The 18,643-nt window shown below is 43.7% G+C and overlaps 1 protein-coding gene across 10 annotated transcripts in view; it reads left to right on the top strand.

Annotated features, from left to right (window-relative positions):
* PCYT1B (phosphate cytidylyltransferase 1, choline, beta) overlaps nucleotides 1–18,643 on the top strand; it is a 131,822-nt gene that overhangs the window by 38,722 nt on the left and 74,457 nt on the right. For all 10 annotated transcript variants that reach the window (XR_004622381.1, XM_034649367.1, XM_034649365.1 and 7 more), the window contains exon 2: nucleotides 12,724–12,823. Coding sequence is in view for 9 of the 10 variants with exons in the window: in XM_034649367.1 (XP_034505258.1) it covers nucleotides 12,724–12,823 (100 nt within the window). In the remaining variant the exon portion in view is untranslated. The remainder of the gene's footprint in view (nucleotides 1–12,723; nucleotides 12,824–18,643) is intronic.

Below are 18,643 nucleotides of genomic sequence, written 5' to 3'. Positions count from 1 at the left end.
CCCAGCCTCGTGTGCATGCCCCTTATGGAAGCACAGCTGGAGAGATTTCTATGAAATCTGGCATTGGGAAGGGCTGAGCTTCTCCTCACTAGCGATTTTGATTTTTGCTTAGGGACAATATTAACTTCGTCTTTCTCTTTGCTTCGACTGCTGAGAGCTTAAAGTCATTTTTGTGACCAGCCTAAAGTGTAGAGATCTGGGATAGGTATCCTTCTATGCTCATTTTGCTTCTGACTTTTGTTGAAACCCATATTTCCTCCCTCAGCCCAGATCTTGCAACTATTAAACTTACAAAATTTATTTTTTGAAGTCACCTCAAGTCCTTTGGCGAAGGAGATGGGATATGAATAAGATATAAGGTTGTTACTGATGTTCATTATAAACTCCTTACGCTCGACTGCCTAAGAAAAATTGATTTAGGGTCTGGAATTTTTAAATCTCTAGGTAAAAATGATTATTTTCTGTTGCCAGTAGCATCTCTGCATTTTATGAACCTAAGATGCCATTAATTATGAGATAAGAGTCCCATTGCGGGGATGTTACAATGTCAGAAAATTGTCGACACTGATTTTAAGACATTTCTTGTAAGACCCTCTCCTAATCTCAGAGATATTAAAATGTGGGGGGAAACATACATTTTAGAATAAGTGAACTGTAGTATTAAATGTACATTTTAGAATAAGTGAAATGCAATATTATTAACAGTACATTTCAGAAGGTGGCACATGGGTGTGGGGGGCTTACGGCTTATGGGTGGTCAGTGTTTTAAGGAAGCCTGTATTCCCAGGGCATAGTACAGCTTCTGATCTCCGGTCACTGGAAGGGCAGGAATTGCTTGTCTGACCTGGATGCAGCTGTTCACACATGGGTTTACAAAATGGACCTCTTATGAGTGAACTTAAGATAAAGTTGGAAAATGTATTTTTTCAAGATATCTAAGATAATTTTTTAAACTGTGCTATGCTTTTGCTTTTAACTAACTTCAAAATACTCATCCTCAACAATAGAAGAATGAGCCAAGGACAGATTATTCTCAGAAGAAAATACAAATGGCTAATAAACATTTGAAAAATGTTCAATCTTTTTGTAATCAAAATAATGCAAATTGAAACAGCGTGATGCCATTTTTTGGTCTATAAAATTGACAAAGATAATACTCAAAGCCGGTGAGATGGCAGCAAGCTAGGTGCTTTCATACATTGTAATGTGAGTATAAATGAGACAGCTTTTGTAGAAGCTAATTTACCAATACATGTTAAAATGTTCTACAAATATTTATCTTTAAAACGTTCATACCCCTGGTCTAAGTAATTCAGCTCCTAGGCATCTATCCTAAGGAAATAATCAGAGGTTCAGAACTATGTTTAGAATGTTATTTATATTAGTAAAACATAAACAACTTAATATTCAACAACAGAAAGAGATTTGAATAAATTAGGTTTTTCTATTCAGTGGAATGCCTTATAGCTATCAGAATTAGTGAGAGTTAAATGGGAAATAATTTGTACCTTCTGCTCATTTTGCTGTGTACCTAAAACTTCTCTAAAAGAGAAAGTCTATTAAAAACAATGGTAAGGTGGTTTTGCAGAAGCCTGGACTCCTGAGAGGGTGGGGGATGTCACAAAGTGGCCACGGCTGGCACATTTGAACAGCTTGGGTCTCATTATACACCCTGCTGGAGCCCGATGTCATTAGTGTTGGGTGGGCCAAGCCTGGGGGAGGCTGCTCAGCATAGCGGGAGACCAGTTACCCAGAGCCTTTGGAAGAGGAAATTACTTTCTTGAAAGGACTATTCTTCACATTTATCTTACTGCTGAATTTAACCATAGACTACTCTGTCTCATTTGGGGAGACCTGCTAATCTCTCCTCTCAGGACCTTCACTAACCAGCACTTGTCTCCACGCCAACCAGGGCATCTCCCTTCACGATTCAACTTCCTTCACCTATATTGTATTTTCTGGTGCCACTTGCAACCTTTCAGAATAGAAAAATGAGCAGATAAGTCAGATGCTCCTGCTTCCCTCCTGTCTTTTTAATTTTAACATCCTATCTTTGGGATATGATGCCCTTGCTTTTCATTGTCTTGCCTAAAACAATCATGCTTGGGAATTTGAAGCTCAGGGCAAGGGAAAAAGGGGGTATGGAACTACCAGATAACACCCATAAAAATAGTGAAGTTAAAGACTACATGATAGAGCAATCCTGACATACTGAGTGGAAGAAACTGTCCATGTAGTTAAGGTTCCAAAGTAGTTAATACATATCCATAATATATCAGAAGCCCTAAAAGAAATCTAGAAAGTGCTAATGATGGTTGCATTTGGGAAGTAGAATTATGGGTGAGTTTTGCTTTTCTTTATTTATTTTCCCATGTCTTCTGTAGTATGTATCATGATGATAAGAAAAAGATAGGAAACGCTGGTAATTGTATTTCTTATTCAGCTTAACCCTTATCAATAATCATTATCAATAATTCCCTCTGCAGTTCTTTATCAGTAATTGTTCTCTCTCCATTGAGTCTAAATCTGCCATTCAGCAAATGTTTAGCCAGAACCTTCTGTCTGCCAGGTACTACCCTAGGAATTAGAGATATAGCAATGAATAGGACAGACCAAGTCTCCATTTTCTTAGAGCTGTCAGTAGTCTGGGGAGGGTGGTCATAAATACACAATGTCTCCTCATTAGACATCCAGGACCTTGCCTCAGCCTGCACTCATGCCCTGAGCTGAATGAACGAATCTAGTCCAGTGGCTTTAGATATCATTTATATTCCTATGGCTTCTTAACCTGTTTCTCTAGCTTAGTTCTCTGTCCCCAACTCCAGACTTGTAAAGCCAACTGCCTACCTGATATCTTCACTGGGAGATCTAATAGGTATGTCAAACTAAATGTGTGGTTTGACACCACAGCAGAATGCTTGATTTCCCCAGCCTGTCCCTCCCACCCTCAAACCTACTCTGCCAGCATCTTCCCCATGTTAGGAAATGGCAACGCCATCTTTCTAGTTCTTCAGGCCAGTAACTTTGCAGTTATCTTGACTCCTCTCATTCTCTTATGTTCTATACTCAATCAGTTTCAAATTTATTTATTCAAAATCTATCCAGAATCCGACTACTTCTCGCCACCTCACCCTGGCCCCAGCCTCCATCTACCTACTCTTGCCTGATGCTTACACCAGTTACCTTAGTGGTTTTCTTACTTCTGCTGTTGACCTTTGAGAGTTAAACCTCAGCATAGCAGCCAGGTGGTCCTGTTAAGACTCAGATCCTATTACTCCCTGTTCACAACTCTGATGGCTTCCATCTTCTCAGTGAAAGCCAGTCTTTGCAGCATCCTTAAAACCCCTTTCCATTGGGTGTCTCCCATCTCCTTCTTTGTACCTCACCTCTCTGGCTATATCTGCTACCGCTTTATTTTGTTCACGTCTTCCAGGCATACTGGCCTTGTTATTGCTGGAAGAAGCTGGGCATGCTGCTGCCTCAAGGCCTTGGCACTTGATTTTTCCTCTGCCTGGGGTGTTCTTTCTCTGCATGGCTCAATTGATCCTTTATATATTGACACATACATCAACTCCCTTGGCTATCCTATTTACGGGTAAGCCCCCTATATTCTTTATCCCCCTTCCTTGCTTTACTTTTTTCTAAGCACTATCACCTTTTAACATATGCATTTCACGTTCTTTTTCGCTGTTTATTATCTTTAAGGATCACAAAGGCAGGATTTTTTGGATCTTGTTTTGTTCCCTGATGCATTCTCAGAACCTAACACCAGTGCCTGGCACACAGCAAGCCCTCAAGTGGTGTTTGTTGGAGCTTGGAAAAAGGAATAGAGGGTAGATATTATGAAGACAATTTAAATTGTTATTAAAAGCTCAAATGAGTTTTGAATGTTCCATATACCTGACAAGAATATCATTTAACAGTTAGTTTATAAATAATAGTTGTTATTTTTTAAAGCATTCCTGTTTTCCTGTTAGGACATTTGGAACACCTGATCCTGGATTAAATTTCCTGCATCTCTGAATTCCCAAGATAGGACGTATTTCTTTAAATTTATTTTAAAAGTAGATAAATGATGTGAATGTGTTCTCATGTAAAAATAAAATAAAATAACAGATGTAAATGGAGTAAACAATGAAAATGTCCTTTCATCTCTTCTCCCAATGTGGTCTTCTTCCCCAGAGGTAACCCCGGTTAATTTGTTGTGTATCGTTCTAGGCCAGTGCTATCCAATAGATCTTTCTGCGGTGAAAGGAATGTTCTATATCTGTGCTAATATAGTAGCAGCCACTAGCCACATTTGGTTATCGAGCACTTAAAATGTGGCTGGAGTGACTGAGAAACTGAGTTTTTAATCATATTTCATTAATTTCATGAAATATAATTTGAATTTCAATAGGTGCGTGTGGCTAATGGCTACCCTATTGGGTAGCACAGTTCTAAACTATTTCTTCACAGTTACCTATTTCTCTCTCTCTACCCATAAATGATATCCTACAGTATAACTGTATACATATTATACATAGCGCTTTGTCACTAGGAAAATGTCCTAAAAATTGCTCCTTGTCTGTGCGTATGTATCTTACTGTTTTTAATGGTGCCTATTACTTCATAATATGTGCCTACCATACTTAGCTAGATGAAAAATAGATATTTCTTGGTGCTGAGCCATGTGCTAGGCGTCCTTTTTCTCCACTCCACTGGCATCTGTCAAGGCTTTGCGGCAGCTGCCTGATCCAAGATTCTGCATAATCACTGACACAGTCCAAGAACCTAGTGATTTACATATGTTGGGCCTACGGTCATAAAATCTACTCTTTCTTCCCTTTCTTCAGAAGATGAACATATTCTGATCTCAAATAAAATCATGCCTTAAAAACTATGTTCAGCAGCTGGTAAATACAAACCTAACAGAATGAGACTGAGGGCTGCGATTTTGTGATGTCTTTTTCTAATTCTGAGTTTGCGGTTCTAAAGCTGGTGAGTCCTGAGGCAAAAGGCCTACATGGGAGAAATAGATTCTTTCTGAAGTCCCATTCCTGTCTCTTTTGCAAATCCTGATGAAAATGCCGTAATGTTGCTGTAAAATTCTTTCCTACTGGAGGACGTTCTTGAGCTGGTTATGACTTTATTAACTATGAGTAATTCACTTTTCAATTGATCTCTGTGCTTCTAACAGGCCTCATCAACATTTGCTAGTTAGCATTTATTGAGCCTGGCAGCCATACTATTATATATGTACTCTATCGGTCAAGGCCCTGTCGAGAGACAGATGGCTCACTCTAAATGGGAAATATGAAAAAGAGTTTAATAAAAGGGACTATTTACAAGGGTATGGGCAGTGCTTCAGGAAACCTCAAGGGATGGTATGCACCCTCAGCCTGGAAATGTTAGGGGTTGTCACTCCTAGGGTCAGGGGAGACTGTGGTTACTGGAACTTTGCAGAGCGCTCTGTAAAGAGGGGCCTCTCAATGGAAACTGTGAATTTTGGTAAGAGGACAGAAACAACATACTGCTTCCCAGCAGGGAGGAAGCCAAGGGGAAAGATAGCCTGAGCCCACTCTCGTCCTGCCCTCTGGTGTTTTGTGTACTTCTCACGGCCCCACCCAAGCTGAAGCAGGAAGGCAATGGAGCCCATTGGTGCAGTCCATACAGGAAGCCATACAGAGAAGAGTAGGGAAGGGTCGGAAGAGAGTGGATTCTGGAGAAGTAGAAGGAAGATATTACTCATACATACATCATTTCATTTACTCCTTACAACAGCTTCACGAGGTAGATCATTTTATTACCTCCCTTTTATAGGTGAAGATACTGAAGGTTAGAGAGGTTAAGGACCAGTAATTTTTTAAAAAAAATTTTATTTATTCGACAGAGATAGAGACAGCCAGGGAGAGAGCGAACACAAGCAGGGGGAGTGGGAGAGGAAGAAGCAGGCTCATAGCCAAAGAGCCTGATGTGGGGCTCGATCCCATAACGCCGGGATCACGCCCTGAGCCGAAGGCAGACGCTTAACCACTGTGCCACCCAGGCGCCCCAAGGACCAGTAATTTTTAAAAAGATTTATTTATTTATTTGACAGAGGGAGTAAGAGGGCATGAGCAGGGGGGTGAGGGGAAGAGAGAGAGGGAGAAAGAGGGCATGAGCAGGGGGGTGAGGGGAAGAGAGAGAGGGAGAATGAGAGAAGCAGACTCCCTGCTGAGGGCCAAGCAGCTGGGGGGGGNGGGGGGGGGGCGGGTGGGGTTTCTACCCCACCTCCCTGAGATCATGACCTGAGCTGACATCGAGAGTGGGTTGTTTAACGTACTGAGCCACCCAGGTGCCCCAGAACCAGCAGTTTTTTAAAAATCATATTTAAAAAATCAAATGGATATTAAATAATGGAGCTAAGATTTGAACTCAGGCCTGCCCGAGTGGATTGTCCTATTCTAGTTAAGAAGAGCTTAGCATAGGGGACTCCTGGGTGGCTCAGTTGGTTAAGCAGCTGCCTTCAACTCAGGTCATGATCCCAGGATCCTGGGATTGAGTCCCACATCAGGCCCCTTGCTCAGTGGGGAGCCTGCCCTGCTTCTTCCTCCCCCTGCTTGTGTGTGCTCTCTCTCACAAATAATAAATAAAATCTTAAAAAAAAAGAGCTTAGCATAAACAAGAGATTCTGCATCTGGCCACCAGCATCAGCAACTATGCTACATTCTGATTGGTTGGTTAGCTTGCTGTCTGATTGGACCAGTTGCCAGGCATCGATGCACATTATTTAAGCACAGGTTCTACTGACATTTTTCTGCCCTCAACTGATGTTTGCATTATATATTTTATGTAATGTCTAATAGCTTTTTTAAAAAATTATTTATTTTAAGCAATCTTTACACCCAGTATGGGGCTTGAAATCATGACCACGAGATCAAGAGTTGCTTGCTCTTCCGACTGAGCCAGCCAGGTGCCCCATGTAATTTCTAATAGCTTTTAAGTAAATATTTGACAATGTTGAACATTGTCACATTGAACACGTTCTGCAAATGAAACGCCCAACATCTAAAGCCTTTCCCTTTATTTATTTATTTATTTTTAAAGATTTTATTTATTTATTTGACAGAGATAGAGACAGCGAGAGAGGGAACACAAGCAGGGGGAGTGGGAGAGGAAGAAGCAGGCTCCTAGCAGAGGAGCCTGATGTGGGGCTCGATCCCATAACGCCGGGATCACGCCCTGAGCCAAAGGCAGACGCTTAACCGCTGTGCCACCCAGGCGCCCCTAAAGCCTTTCCCTTTAAAAAGCATGGTGGGAGGGGCGTCTGGGTGGCTCAGTTGGTTAGGTGGCAGACTCCTGATTTTGGCTCAGGTCATGATCCTGGGGTCCTGAGATCACACCCTGCATCAGGCTCTGTGCTCAGTGGGGAGTCTGCTTGAGATTCTCTCTCTTCCTCTGCCCCTCCCCCAGTCCACCCTCATTCTCTCTCAAATAAATCTTAAAAAAAAAAAGCATGATGAGAATATGGCTTTGGTATGATACAGTACAGTGTACATTACCAGAACCTGTATGATAAATAGGCAACATATTCACATGCAATGACTGGGTGTTTTGAAATCCTAAATCAGGTAGAAAGAAGTTTAATTGCAGTCTAGCCCCAAGTCTGTGGTCTGGCAAGGTTCTTGCACATATGAGGTTCAGGGCATGGGGCCAGGGCTTCTTAACCCTTTAAAATTTTCTGTCTTTGCTGCTAAACATAAAAATTTCATGTGACTTCCCAGCCCTGAATTTAGAATATGGTTATCTGTGGGGCATAGTCTGTCCTCTGATGATCTCTACCAGTTCAGAGGCTTAATTTCTATGATTTGTATGTTAAAAAGGTAGGGTTTTTTTTTCCAGATTTGAAATTACTGAATATTGAATATGCCTTTTCAAACTCCTATATCCTCCTGTTCTAAAAAGGCCACCCTTCACCTTTGAGGATTGCTGCCCCAGAGCTAATTCTGTTCCTTCTTTTCTTATTTCTCTCATACTTACTCACCCTCCAAACATCTAGCATCATATGGAATACCTAGCAGGTGTTAGTAAACATTCACTATGTGATCTGAGTGGGGTCCAAGCTGTGGCTGCCCAGTAACTAATGATACGTCAGTCATCTGACCTACTACACCACATCTGGGTGAAACATATGGTCCCATCCTTTTGTTTTTTCAATTAATCATTTGCCCCCCCCTTCTCTAATTACCAGGAAGTCCACTGTCTCCTTTTTGAGGCCCCTCTATCCTAATTGTCTAAGAACGCTAAGAGTTTCCTCAGTTCAAAGGGAACCAGAAGGGTGACTGAGTCTGAGGGAGGTAACACCGCTGCAACTTCATGCCGCCATTTGGTGTCTGTGCTGAAGACACGTTCTATAGAGTCCGGTGCAGATAGCAGCTATCTCAGACTCGTCAAATTCAATGAGATAATACATTTAAAGTGCTCTGTGTAGATGGTTACATGGTACTACATAGGCACTCAAAGATTTAGCCATTATGTTACATTATTGAGCCTCAGTTTTATGTCTTATTTAGGGCCTAGACCCAGAGGATCCCTGGAACCGTCCCAGGTCTGGCAAATGGTAAGGAAGAGATGGGGGCCTGGGTCCTCTGCAGGCTGGGATAGCTAGCTAGCTAGCTTGGAATCCAGGTTGGACCAGTCCCTGCCTCTCTCAGGAGCCTCTGGTACTCTTACTCACATTTTCCTGTGGTTGGTTTGCCCCTTGTAGGTAGAGGAGAGAGAACCTAAGTAGCTTCAGATTCCTTGTAAGTCAAATGATTTGTTCTGGCTCCAAGAAGGAATTCTCAGGTGTTTGGCCTAAAAAAAATGTTGGCTGAAGTTACAGGGCTGGTTGTTGGTGGCTGAGCCTTAACCAAGGTCTTCCTGAATGTAGAACTCGACTCTCAACCGAGGGGGTAATCTGCCTTATTTTGGAAGGCAATGTTCTGGCAATGTTCGCAACAAGTCTGTGGCTCATTCTCCCCATGTGCATTCTCCCCATTCCAAGCACAGTGCCTTGTACAGACCAAGAAATACCCCTTCTCCATGTCAGCTGTTGTTAAATACGCTCGCATGCGCACACAAGCTCATTTATGAACTCTGTCTACCTTCCGTCTCTTCGCTTCTTTCTTTTTCCTACTTCTAGGCCACAATAATTAAGAAAAAATACAGAATGCATATAAACGTTTTTCTTTACTTTTGAGTAACTATCATTGCTTTACAACTTTGTCTGTCTCCGCTCTAATTACCAGATTTCACACCCTCTAGAACACACCTTTCTTGGAAAAAGGCAACACCTTATCTTTTTAATAAACTTTGCAACTAGCACATAAAAAATCTCCAAATAGTAATTTATTTTAGATCATATGAAAAAGATTCACTGTCCATGTATATTACAGGTTAATGAATCATTAATAAAAGCTAACCCCCTTTGCCAATCCATTTACCTCTTTAGATTGTGTCCTAAAAGTTCATTCACGAGTCAGTTTGCTTTGTTTCTAGGGTGAACTACATTATCTATTATTATAATATACAATATTATAGATGATGATATATAATAATAAATATTAATAGTAATAATAAGTGCCACGATTGATTACCAGGTACTTTATATACATTATTTCTTTATTTCACAACAACTCTGTGAGATAGGTGTCCATTTTCTAGATGAAACTGAACTTCAGCTAAGGAACATCCATTTTTAAAATTTATTTATTTTATTTTATTTATTTTAAAGGATTTATTTATTTTTTTGTGGTGAGGGGTGGAGGAAGAGGGAGAGAGAGAGAGTATCAAGCAGACTCCCTGCTAGGTGAGGAACCCAATGCGGGGCTCGATCTCACAACCCTGAGATCATGACCTGAGCTGAAACTAAGAGTCGGGTGCTCTATGGACTGAGCCACCCAGGTGCCCCTTATTTTTTTTTAAAGATTTATTTCTCGGGGCACCCGGGTGGCTCAGTCATTAAGCGTCTGCCTTTGGCTCAGGGCGTGAGCCCAGGGTCCTGGGATCGAGCCCTGCATCGGGCTCCCTGCTCCACTGGGAAGCCTGCTTCTTCCTCTCCCACTCCCCCTGCTTGTGTTCCCTCTCTCGCTGGCTGTCTCTCTCTCTCTGTCAAATAAATGAATAAAATCTTGGGGCGCCTGGGTGGCATAGCGGTTAAGCGTCTGCCTTTGGCTCAGGGCGTGATCCTGGCATTATGGGATCGAGCCCCACATCAGGCTCCTCTGCTGTGAGCTTGCTTCTTCCTCTCCCACTCCCCCTGCTTGTGTTCCCTCTCTCGCTGGCTGTCTCTATCTCTGTCGAATAAATAAATAAAATCTTTAAAAAAAAAATAAATGAATAAAATCTTTAAAAAAAAGATTTATTTCTCTGTTTGACAGAGAGGAAGAGACAGAGAGAACGGACATGAGTTGGGGGAGTGGCAGGGGGAGAGAATCTCCAAGCAGAGTCCCCGCTGAGCAGGGAACTTGATGCGGGCCTCGATCCCATGGCCCAAGAGATCACGACTTGAACCAAAATCAAGAGCCGGCTGCCCAGCGTACTGAGCAGCCCAGGTGCCTCATGGTACATCCTTTTAAAATTACACAAAGTCAAATACATTTCTTGTCCTGAAGATAGCACCTGCTAAAGGGGCAAAGACAGGCCACCCATGGCCTCCCTCTCCATTCCTTGTCCCTTTACCAGCCACAGCCTGTGGGGCCCAGGTGGGTGTCTGATTCAATGCCAGCCTCTTCTGGTTGTGGCCTGCTTTGAAAAGATGAGCTCACCAGTCTGATTCTCCTTTAGGAATTTGAATGGGGAAACATGGGAAGAAGGAGTAAGTTGGTTGGAGCTGGGGCTGAAAGAGTCAGAAGCTGATGAATGAGTGTTGGGAAGGGAGGCCACTTGTTACATGTGAGCTCTATAGGGGAGTAGAGGCAAGCAGAGACTTGACTGTAGTGGACAGATACAGGGTAAATGGGATTGGGACTGAAAGAATCACATGCAGAGAGCAGCCAGGTGGGGGCGGAACACTCTGGAGCCAGATGTCCCCCCACCCCCTGCCCCACAATTTCTATGCTGGGAGATCCTTAAAATAATCCTTCATTTCTTGAGCTGTCTTGAATGAGTATCGGTTCCTTTCAGTCAGAAGAGCCAAATCGGAGTACCCAGCCCATACGTACTGGCGAGGGGGTTTGAGACTGCAGCTTGTGACCACGGAGCCTCTGCTCCTGTCACGGTGCCCTTGGCTGCAACAAATGGTGCTCTGGCCCACCGTGGCCCATGAGGTCACCTCGCTGGGTCTGAAAAAGAACTAGCAATGGACCCAAGTTTCCTGAACACACGTCCCTGGTCTTGGTTACTTTCGGAGCCCTGAACGGGAACGTGGGGGTTAAGAAAGTTTCAAGCAACTGGAAGGTCTCCAGACAAGTCTGGGGCAGGACTCCAGCTTCCAGGGCGGAAGGTGCTACAATGGGGAGTGGGTTGGGAGTGGGGCAAGGACTGCTTCTTGGCAGTGCAGAGGAGAACCGGGCTCCTCCAGGACTGGAACTGGTCTTCCCCCTACTTCTATGTCCAGTTCTAAGACTGTGCTTGACACGCAGTTGAATGAATGATTGATGAATGAGTGAGTGAATAAATGACTGACAGAAGTGGGTCACAGCCCCTCTTCAAACATGCGGCTCATTCTTCAGTCATCTTCCCCAGTTAAGGAACACCTGGGTCTGTCTGAGCAACAGTTCATGCAACAATAAGAGTACTGTGAACGGCGACTAGTCATCTTCGGCTTTAAATGCACCAAAGATGAGGTAGCAATGACCACGGTAATGCCATGGTTCCGAGACGACACATGGACAACCCTGGACTGCATCTGCCCTGTTTATAGAAATACCGCTCCCTTTGTCTTCCTCTGGAGAGAGTGAGGTTTTCATTTTAAGAGGCTGACTAAAGGATGCGGAGCCACTTCCTGGGCAGGGTTCCAAGTGACTACATCTCTCTCGCGGCGCTCCCCAGAGCCCCAGCCCGGGCTGCCTGGGGCGGGGCCTGCAGCCGTCGGTGGCTGTTGGAGCTACCGCAGGAGCAGTTATCTGCAGCCCGCCAGAAAGGCTGGGCTCCTAGGCCCTTCCAGGGCCCGGATAAGGGCTCTGGCCTTTGCACTCCAGTGACGTCAGAGCTTGTGATTGGCCAGGCCGGGGCACATGAAATACAGGCGATGTCTGCCACGCTTCTGAGTATGGCATTTCTTCCAGCAGAGTATCCCAGGCTGTGGGTAAGTCTAAATCTTCGCAGTTGGCCCTGGGCGGTTGTGAAATGTTCAAATCCGAGCCTTGTGACTTTCCAAGGGCATGACTTAGCATATTTCATCGTGCTGCTGGGCCTCAGTTGCCTTTTCTGTAGAGATGGTATTCTCCTGTATTATGGAAGGATAGAAGAATTTAGCCATCCTAGACTCTTGTGGGGCCAAGAAGAGATAACCTGTCGAGAGTAGCTCCTCTGGTACCTGCCATCTAGTAGAGAGTGCGGCGCTCGCATGATTTCTGAGCATCAGTCCAAAAAAAAAAAGTTTCAGTGACAGTGTCCCTGTTTTTATCTCTAACGGTATAATATTTCTCTGAAAGACTCAGTGCATATATTCTGGTTCTTCTTCGTACCTGTGTAGCCAACAGAAAGAAGGCTTCAGGGGAAGTGAGTGCCAAAGGAAAGTTTGTCAAACTCTATTCCCTTTCTCTTTTTCCCTTCTAGACCCTGACCGCACCTGCCCCATTTGCTGATGAAAGCAGCTGCCAGTGCCGAGCCCCCCATGAGAAACTAACCATCGCTCAGGCCCGCTTAGGAACACCAGGTGAGGCTGTATTCCTTGTTCTCTGAATGGGCTCTGTTCTGATGTTTACAGTAGCAGAGGGACGCCTGGCTGGCTCAGTCGGTGAAGCCTCTGCCTTCGGCTGCGGTCATGATCCGAGGGTCCTAGGATTGAGCCCCACATCCTGCTCCCTGCCCGTGCTTTCTCTCTTTGTGTCTCAAATAAATAAAATCTTTAAAAAATAAAGTAGCAGAGTAGGTCCATCATTCCTTAGCGTTCTTAATCGGAGAGTTGAATTTGGAGTTGTAGAGCACAGTGCAAGAAGGATACCACCTACACTGGTAAACTGGACCAACCAAAGTCAGCAAGTAAAAGAGCAGGACATGGAGCCCCAGCCCTGCCATCTCCTAGTTCTACAGCTTTGTGCAAGTCATGGGAATGACTGGATCTGTTTCTTCTGGCACAAGCAGGGGCTCTGATACCTGCCTGCTTCAGGTGGTTTTGTGGGGGGACAAGATTTGGTTAAAAACACCAAAGTAGTTTTTAAACTGTGAAGGCTTATACAAACTTTATCTATTATAATTATCTTTTTTAAAAGTCTGTGTTTTAAAAACATTTCTCCGAGGGTGCCTTAAATTACAGAGCGTGGGCTAGACGTTTGTTGATTCATTAACTCCTTTATACCAGAGATGGCTAGGGAAGAGATTGAAAAAGACCTGTAAAGGACCATCCCAGGAGCTCAGGCATACCTCATTTCGGTGTGTTTTGTTGAGTGTGCTTCGCAGGTGCTGCGTGTTGGTTTTTTTGTGGGTTTTTTTTCTATTGTTTGTTTGTTTGTTTTTACAAATGGAAGGTTTGTGGTAACCCTGTGTCGGGCAAGTCAGTGGGCACTATTTTTCCAACAGTATTCCCTCATTTTGTGTGTCTGTCACATTTTGGTCATTCTTGCAAGAGTTCAAACTTTTTCATTATTTTACTTAGGGTGATCTGTGAGCAGTGATTATGACTCGCTGAAAGCTCTGATGATGGTTAGCATTTTTTACTATAAAGTGTTATTTTTAATTAAGGCACGTACATTGGGTTTTTTTAAACATATAATGCTACTGTGTGCTTAATAGCCTGCAGTATAATATAAACATAACTTTTTAAAAAAGTAATCTCTACACCCAACTCGGGATTTGAACTTACACCCCTGAGATCAAGAGTCGCACGCTCTACCAATGGAGCCAGTCAGGTGCCCCTAAACATAAGTTTTACATGCCTTGGGAAACCAAAAAATTCACTTGACTAGCTTTATCGTAGTATTTGCTCTATCACAGTGGTCTGGAAATGAACCTGCAATATCTCCAAGGTACACCTCTAATTAAAGAGACGACTTGATATGAAATAAAACCCCCAAATAATATGCATGCATGTGCTTAGGGGTTCAGCCTTGCAAGACATAACTAAAAGTATTAAGAAGGGCAGATTCATCTGGCCTGTAATAGTCAGGCAAGACCTTGTAGCTGACCTGAGCTGCTTGTTTTGAGAGAAGTTAGATTGGGACTAGGTGGGCAGCCAACAGAAGGGAATGGGAAAAGTGCAGGCACAGAGCTAGCTGTGTCGAAGTAAATGAGGAGCATTCCACGTGATGGGGCTGGAATGAAAACTAAGACTAGTGGAGCAGCTCAGCCTTGAGACACTGAAGATGGCGTAACTCGGTTTCCGCTCACCGTGGCACAAAGCAAACATCCCAGGCTTAAGAGAATCCGTGGGACAAAGGACAATTTGCTTAATAATAATAATGGGTATTTATTAAGTGCTTACTATTACCATGTTCTTTCACTCTACAACTGTGTGGTTAGTACTTGATTTCCCAGGTGAGGGAATGAAGGCTTTAGAGAAGCCATGAATCTCACCAGGTTATTGAGTGCGCGGCGGCCCATGGTCCTCGCGCTGGAGGTGCATCAGAATCACCTGAAGGGCTTATTAAACTAGAGGGGTGGGGCTCGCCCCCCGAGTTCCTGTTTCAGTCCAAATGGGGTGGGGCCTAATCATCAACCTCTCTAAATGAGTTCCCAGGTGCTGCTGCTGCAGGAGGACCCACTTAAGCCCCACAGGCGGGTGGTCAAGCTGGTGTTCGACATCAAACCCGTTTGTGTTCAAGCTTGACCTCTCGATCATGACACTCGGCTTCCTTTTGAAGGAGAGCTTCAAGAGAGTGAGGTGAGGAGGTGAGGGCAGGCAAAGTTAATAAGCTTTGAGAAACTCAAGAAGAGGCTTGGGGAGGTAGCTCCTAGCAGCTAAACCAGTTGTTCCCACTCTTAAGTGTGCATCAAATCACTGGTAAGCTTGTTAAAGAAGCAGATTTCCTGGGGCGCCTGGGTGGCTCGGTCAGTCAAGCGTCTGCCTTTGGCTCAGGTCGTGATCTCAGGGTCTTGGGATTGGACCCTGTGTCCGGTTCCCTGCTCAGCGGGGAGTCTGCTTCTCCCTCTCCCTCTGCCCCCCCCTTGCCCTGCTCATGCTCACTTGCTCTCTCAAATAAATAAAACATCTTAAAAAAAAAATCAGATTTCCTGCTTTCTCTCCCCTACCCCTGAATCTGGGATGGGGCCCAGGCAGCTGTATTTCGTAACGAATAGCCAGGTGATTGTGAACTTGGTGGTTTATAGACCACACGTGAGAAATGCTGACCCAAGCAATAAATCCAAAAGCTGCAATGGTCCAGGTGGTTATGAAAGAACGAATTTAACCTAAAGTTAAAGACTGAGCTTCAGGCTGCCGAAGAAGAGGACCTTACTTTTCCAGGGAGAGGGAGGTAGGACTTCCTGGGCACCTGCTAGTGCTGCGTGCTGTGCTCTCGCTCATTTGGTCTTTGCATTTGGTCTGTTACTCATTTGACAGCAAAAACTGTCAGATGGGTAATATTGTGTCTTTTTTTGAGGACTTGGAGAACGGAAATGTAACTTGTCAAATGTCCTAGCTGACTAGGTAGAGCTAGGATTTGCCCCCAAGTCCCTTTTACCTCGAATCTCTGCACAGGGCACAGCCGACCCGGGAGCTCAGTGAAAACACAGGCTTTGAACCGGAGGCTGGAAGGTGTATGAACAAGACAGACAGTGGCTGTGATCTTCCATAGCAGCGGGGCTGTCTGCCTGGCTCACTGCTGTTTCACCAGCGCCTAGGGACATGCTTGTCAAATCCTGTGTGCTCAGTAAATATTTCGTGAGTGACTGAGTGAATTAATGGCAGTTTGGGACAAGAGGAGGAGCTCGCCCTCTGGAAATAAAATCAGAGAATTGGATGTGATGCTCTGAGCCGGCGTCAAGCTGATGGGGTAAGATTGGGCACCGGTACGTAGGCTCACCAACAAGCAGTTTAAACCCCGAGAACCAAGTTAGAATAATTGGGTGGTGCATTTTGAAACGGCTGTGTCGTGGGCTCTGTGGAACAGGGGTCACTGCAGGAGGGAGATGGAGCAAAGGTGAGCTGCTCTTCATACTAGAAGAGAGAGTCTCCTGTTGTCTCAGGTGATGACCCTGTGAAGTTATCCAAGAGTTTGTGATGTTGATGGACACCTGGCTGGCAGAGGGGCGAGGGCCACATTTTTGTTAGAAATTCCTTTATTTAGAACATCTAGCATCCATATTAAAATGTGACAAGATGTTAGTTTTTTGATTAGGAGAAGGCACATGCTAGGCTTAGACCACACTCTGATAACTGTCGCTTTATTACAGTAGTGGTCTGCTTAGTCGCTTCGAATCCTCTGCATTGGTAAAGCAGCCATTACCTGGCAAGTGTGTGATGGAGCGGATCTGGGATGGGGCTGGCGCACCCCTGACAGGTACCCTGCTGATGCTTCGTGCCCTGGGACCTCACTGCCAGAGCCACTGATGAGGAGTAACTGTTGGTAATGGTTGGAGGGAGTGACGGGGAGATTATCCACGTGTAATTGTTGGAGCATTGTGCTTTTAGTAGAAAACAAGACAAACATCATTGCTTTTTTGGAACGTTTGGTAATTTTCAGGACTACTAAGCAATTACCTTTTTGTGGGGCTGTCTTGAACGTTCCATCAAAAAGACAAAACCGACCCACATTTGGGGTTTATAATGTACTCCAAGATTATAGTTATAACTGAAGTCTTTATCTCCTTCACTGGCCCTATATTATGACTTAGTACAATTGCCTACAATATGTTTCACAATTGTCGGTCTGCCCAAACAGGGGCTGGCATATGAATTCTAAAAGAGGTAATGACAAACTGTGCTCATCGCTCTTAGTTCCTGGATGTTCTCTGTGAGCCCGAAGAGAAGGAGCACAGTAGAACAATTGGAATTGGCACCTTTGATCTTAGCTCAATTAGTCCAGCTGTGGAACTATGACCCTGCAAAGTTTCATATCTATCAGAGACCAAGAATCACTCCTCTGTCTTCAGAGAAAGGAGAAGTTCAAGTGATTGTTTCATAGGTCCCTTTTCATTACAGCTGCCTTTTATCTTAAAAGGAAATTCAGTTCTAATTGCCTATTTTCTTTCTCAAAGGGGGATTTGTATTGTTCCATTTCCACGGTGTGTAGAGTTCGCCAAATTAATTTTTTCGAGAATAACCTCAGTGCATCTTGCTTTATTTGTGTGCATCTGTACTATAATTTTCTTTAAATATACATTTTTTGAAAAGATTTATTTTAGAGAGAGTGAGTGAGCGAAAGCACGAGTGGGAGGGGCAGAGGGAGAGAGGATACAAAGCTGACTCCGGCACTGAGCACAGAGCCTGACACAGGGCTCGATCCCACCACCCTGAGATCAGGATCTGAGCCGAAACCAAGAGTCAGACAGATGCTTGACTGGGCCACCCAGGCATCCCTAAATATACTTTTTTAAAATTTGAGTTTAAGGTATTTAAAAAGTTCAATCACTATCAGTAAATGCTGGCTGTAAGTAGAAGGAAATTATCAAGTTTATATAAAGCTATTGTAAACTTGATAAACTATTGGATTTTTCAAGGTTAATTTATGAGCCATCATTTTTGCACATCAATTGTACGCAAAAGCAATACTAGTGACCATAATTAGTGGGTGTTTAGTACTAATCTCTCTCTTTTTAAAAAGAATTCACATTGAAATGTCGTTTTCTAGCAGGCACCATGAGTTAGAAGAAAGGGCAGTGAAGTTTGTTTTGTACTCACATTTCATCACAGCTTGGTTGTACAATATTGGGTAAGCTGCTTAACTAGGCTGAGCTTCCATTGCCCCCTCTATGAAATAAGGATAGTAAGTCCATTCTCTCCCACATACATTAGAGTTGATGCAAAGATTAAGTGAAAGATAGGTGCTTGGTAAATCATACAGACTTTTAAAGCACTGTTTAAATGTAGGTTAACAGCCATAATCAAAAAAGAATAGTCCCCCTCTTTTTGTTGCCTGAGTCTGAAGGAATACCAAGAAACGCCATAACACAGCCCACAAAAGTGTGAGTTCAGGTGTAATGCAGTTGGTGATTGCCCCTGTCTGGCCCTATGGTAGGTGTATGTTTATAACTTTTTAACTGACTGCCCAACTGCTTTGCAGAGTGATTGTACCATTTGACATTCCCACTGGCATTGTTGGAGAGTTCCAGTTGCTCTGTACCTTCACCGATAATTGGTATGGTCAATATATTTTTAAATTCTTAGCCATTCTAGGGGTATGAAGTAGTCTATCATTCTAGCTTTAATTTCCATTTCCCTGATAGCTAATGATATTAAAGATCTTTTCATGAGCTTATTTGCCATCCATTTTTAATTTTTCTTTGGTGAAGTGTCTGTTTAGTTTTCTTGCCGTTTTTAGAATGAGGTATTTCTTATTATTGAGTTTTGACAGTTCTTTTGTATTCTAGATACAAGGCT

This window comes from Ailuropoda melanoleuca, chromosome X (genome assembly GCF_002007445.2).
Source record: "Ailuropoda melanoleuca isolate Jingjing chromosome X, ASM200744v2, whole genome shotgun sequence".
Lineage (NCBI taxonomy): Eukaryota > Metazoa > Chordata > Mammalia > Carnivora > Ursidae > Ailuropoda > Ailuropoda melanoleuca.
The sequence above is the reverse complement of the archived record's forward strand: the minus strand, read 5'-3'. Positions and strand labels throughout refer to the sequence as shown.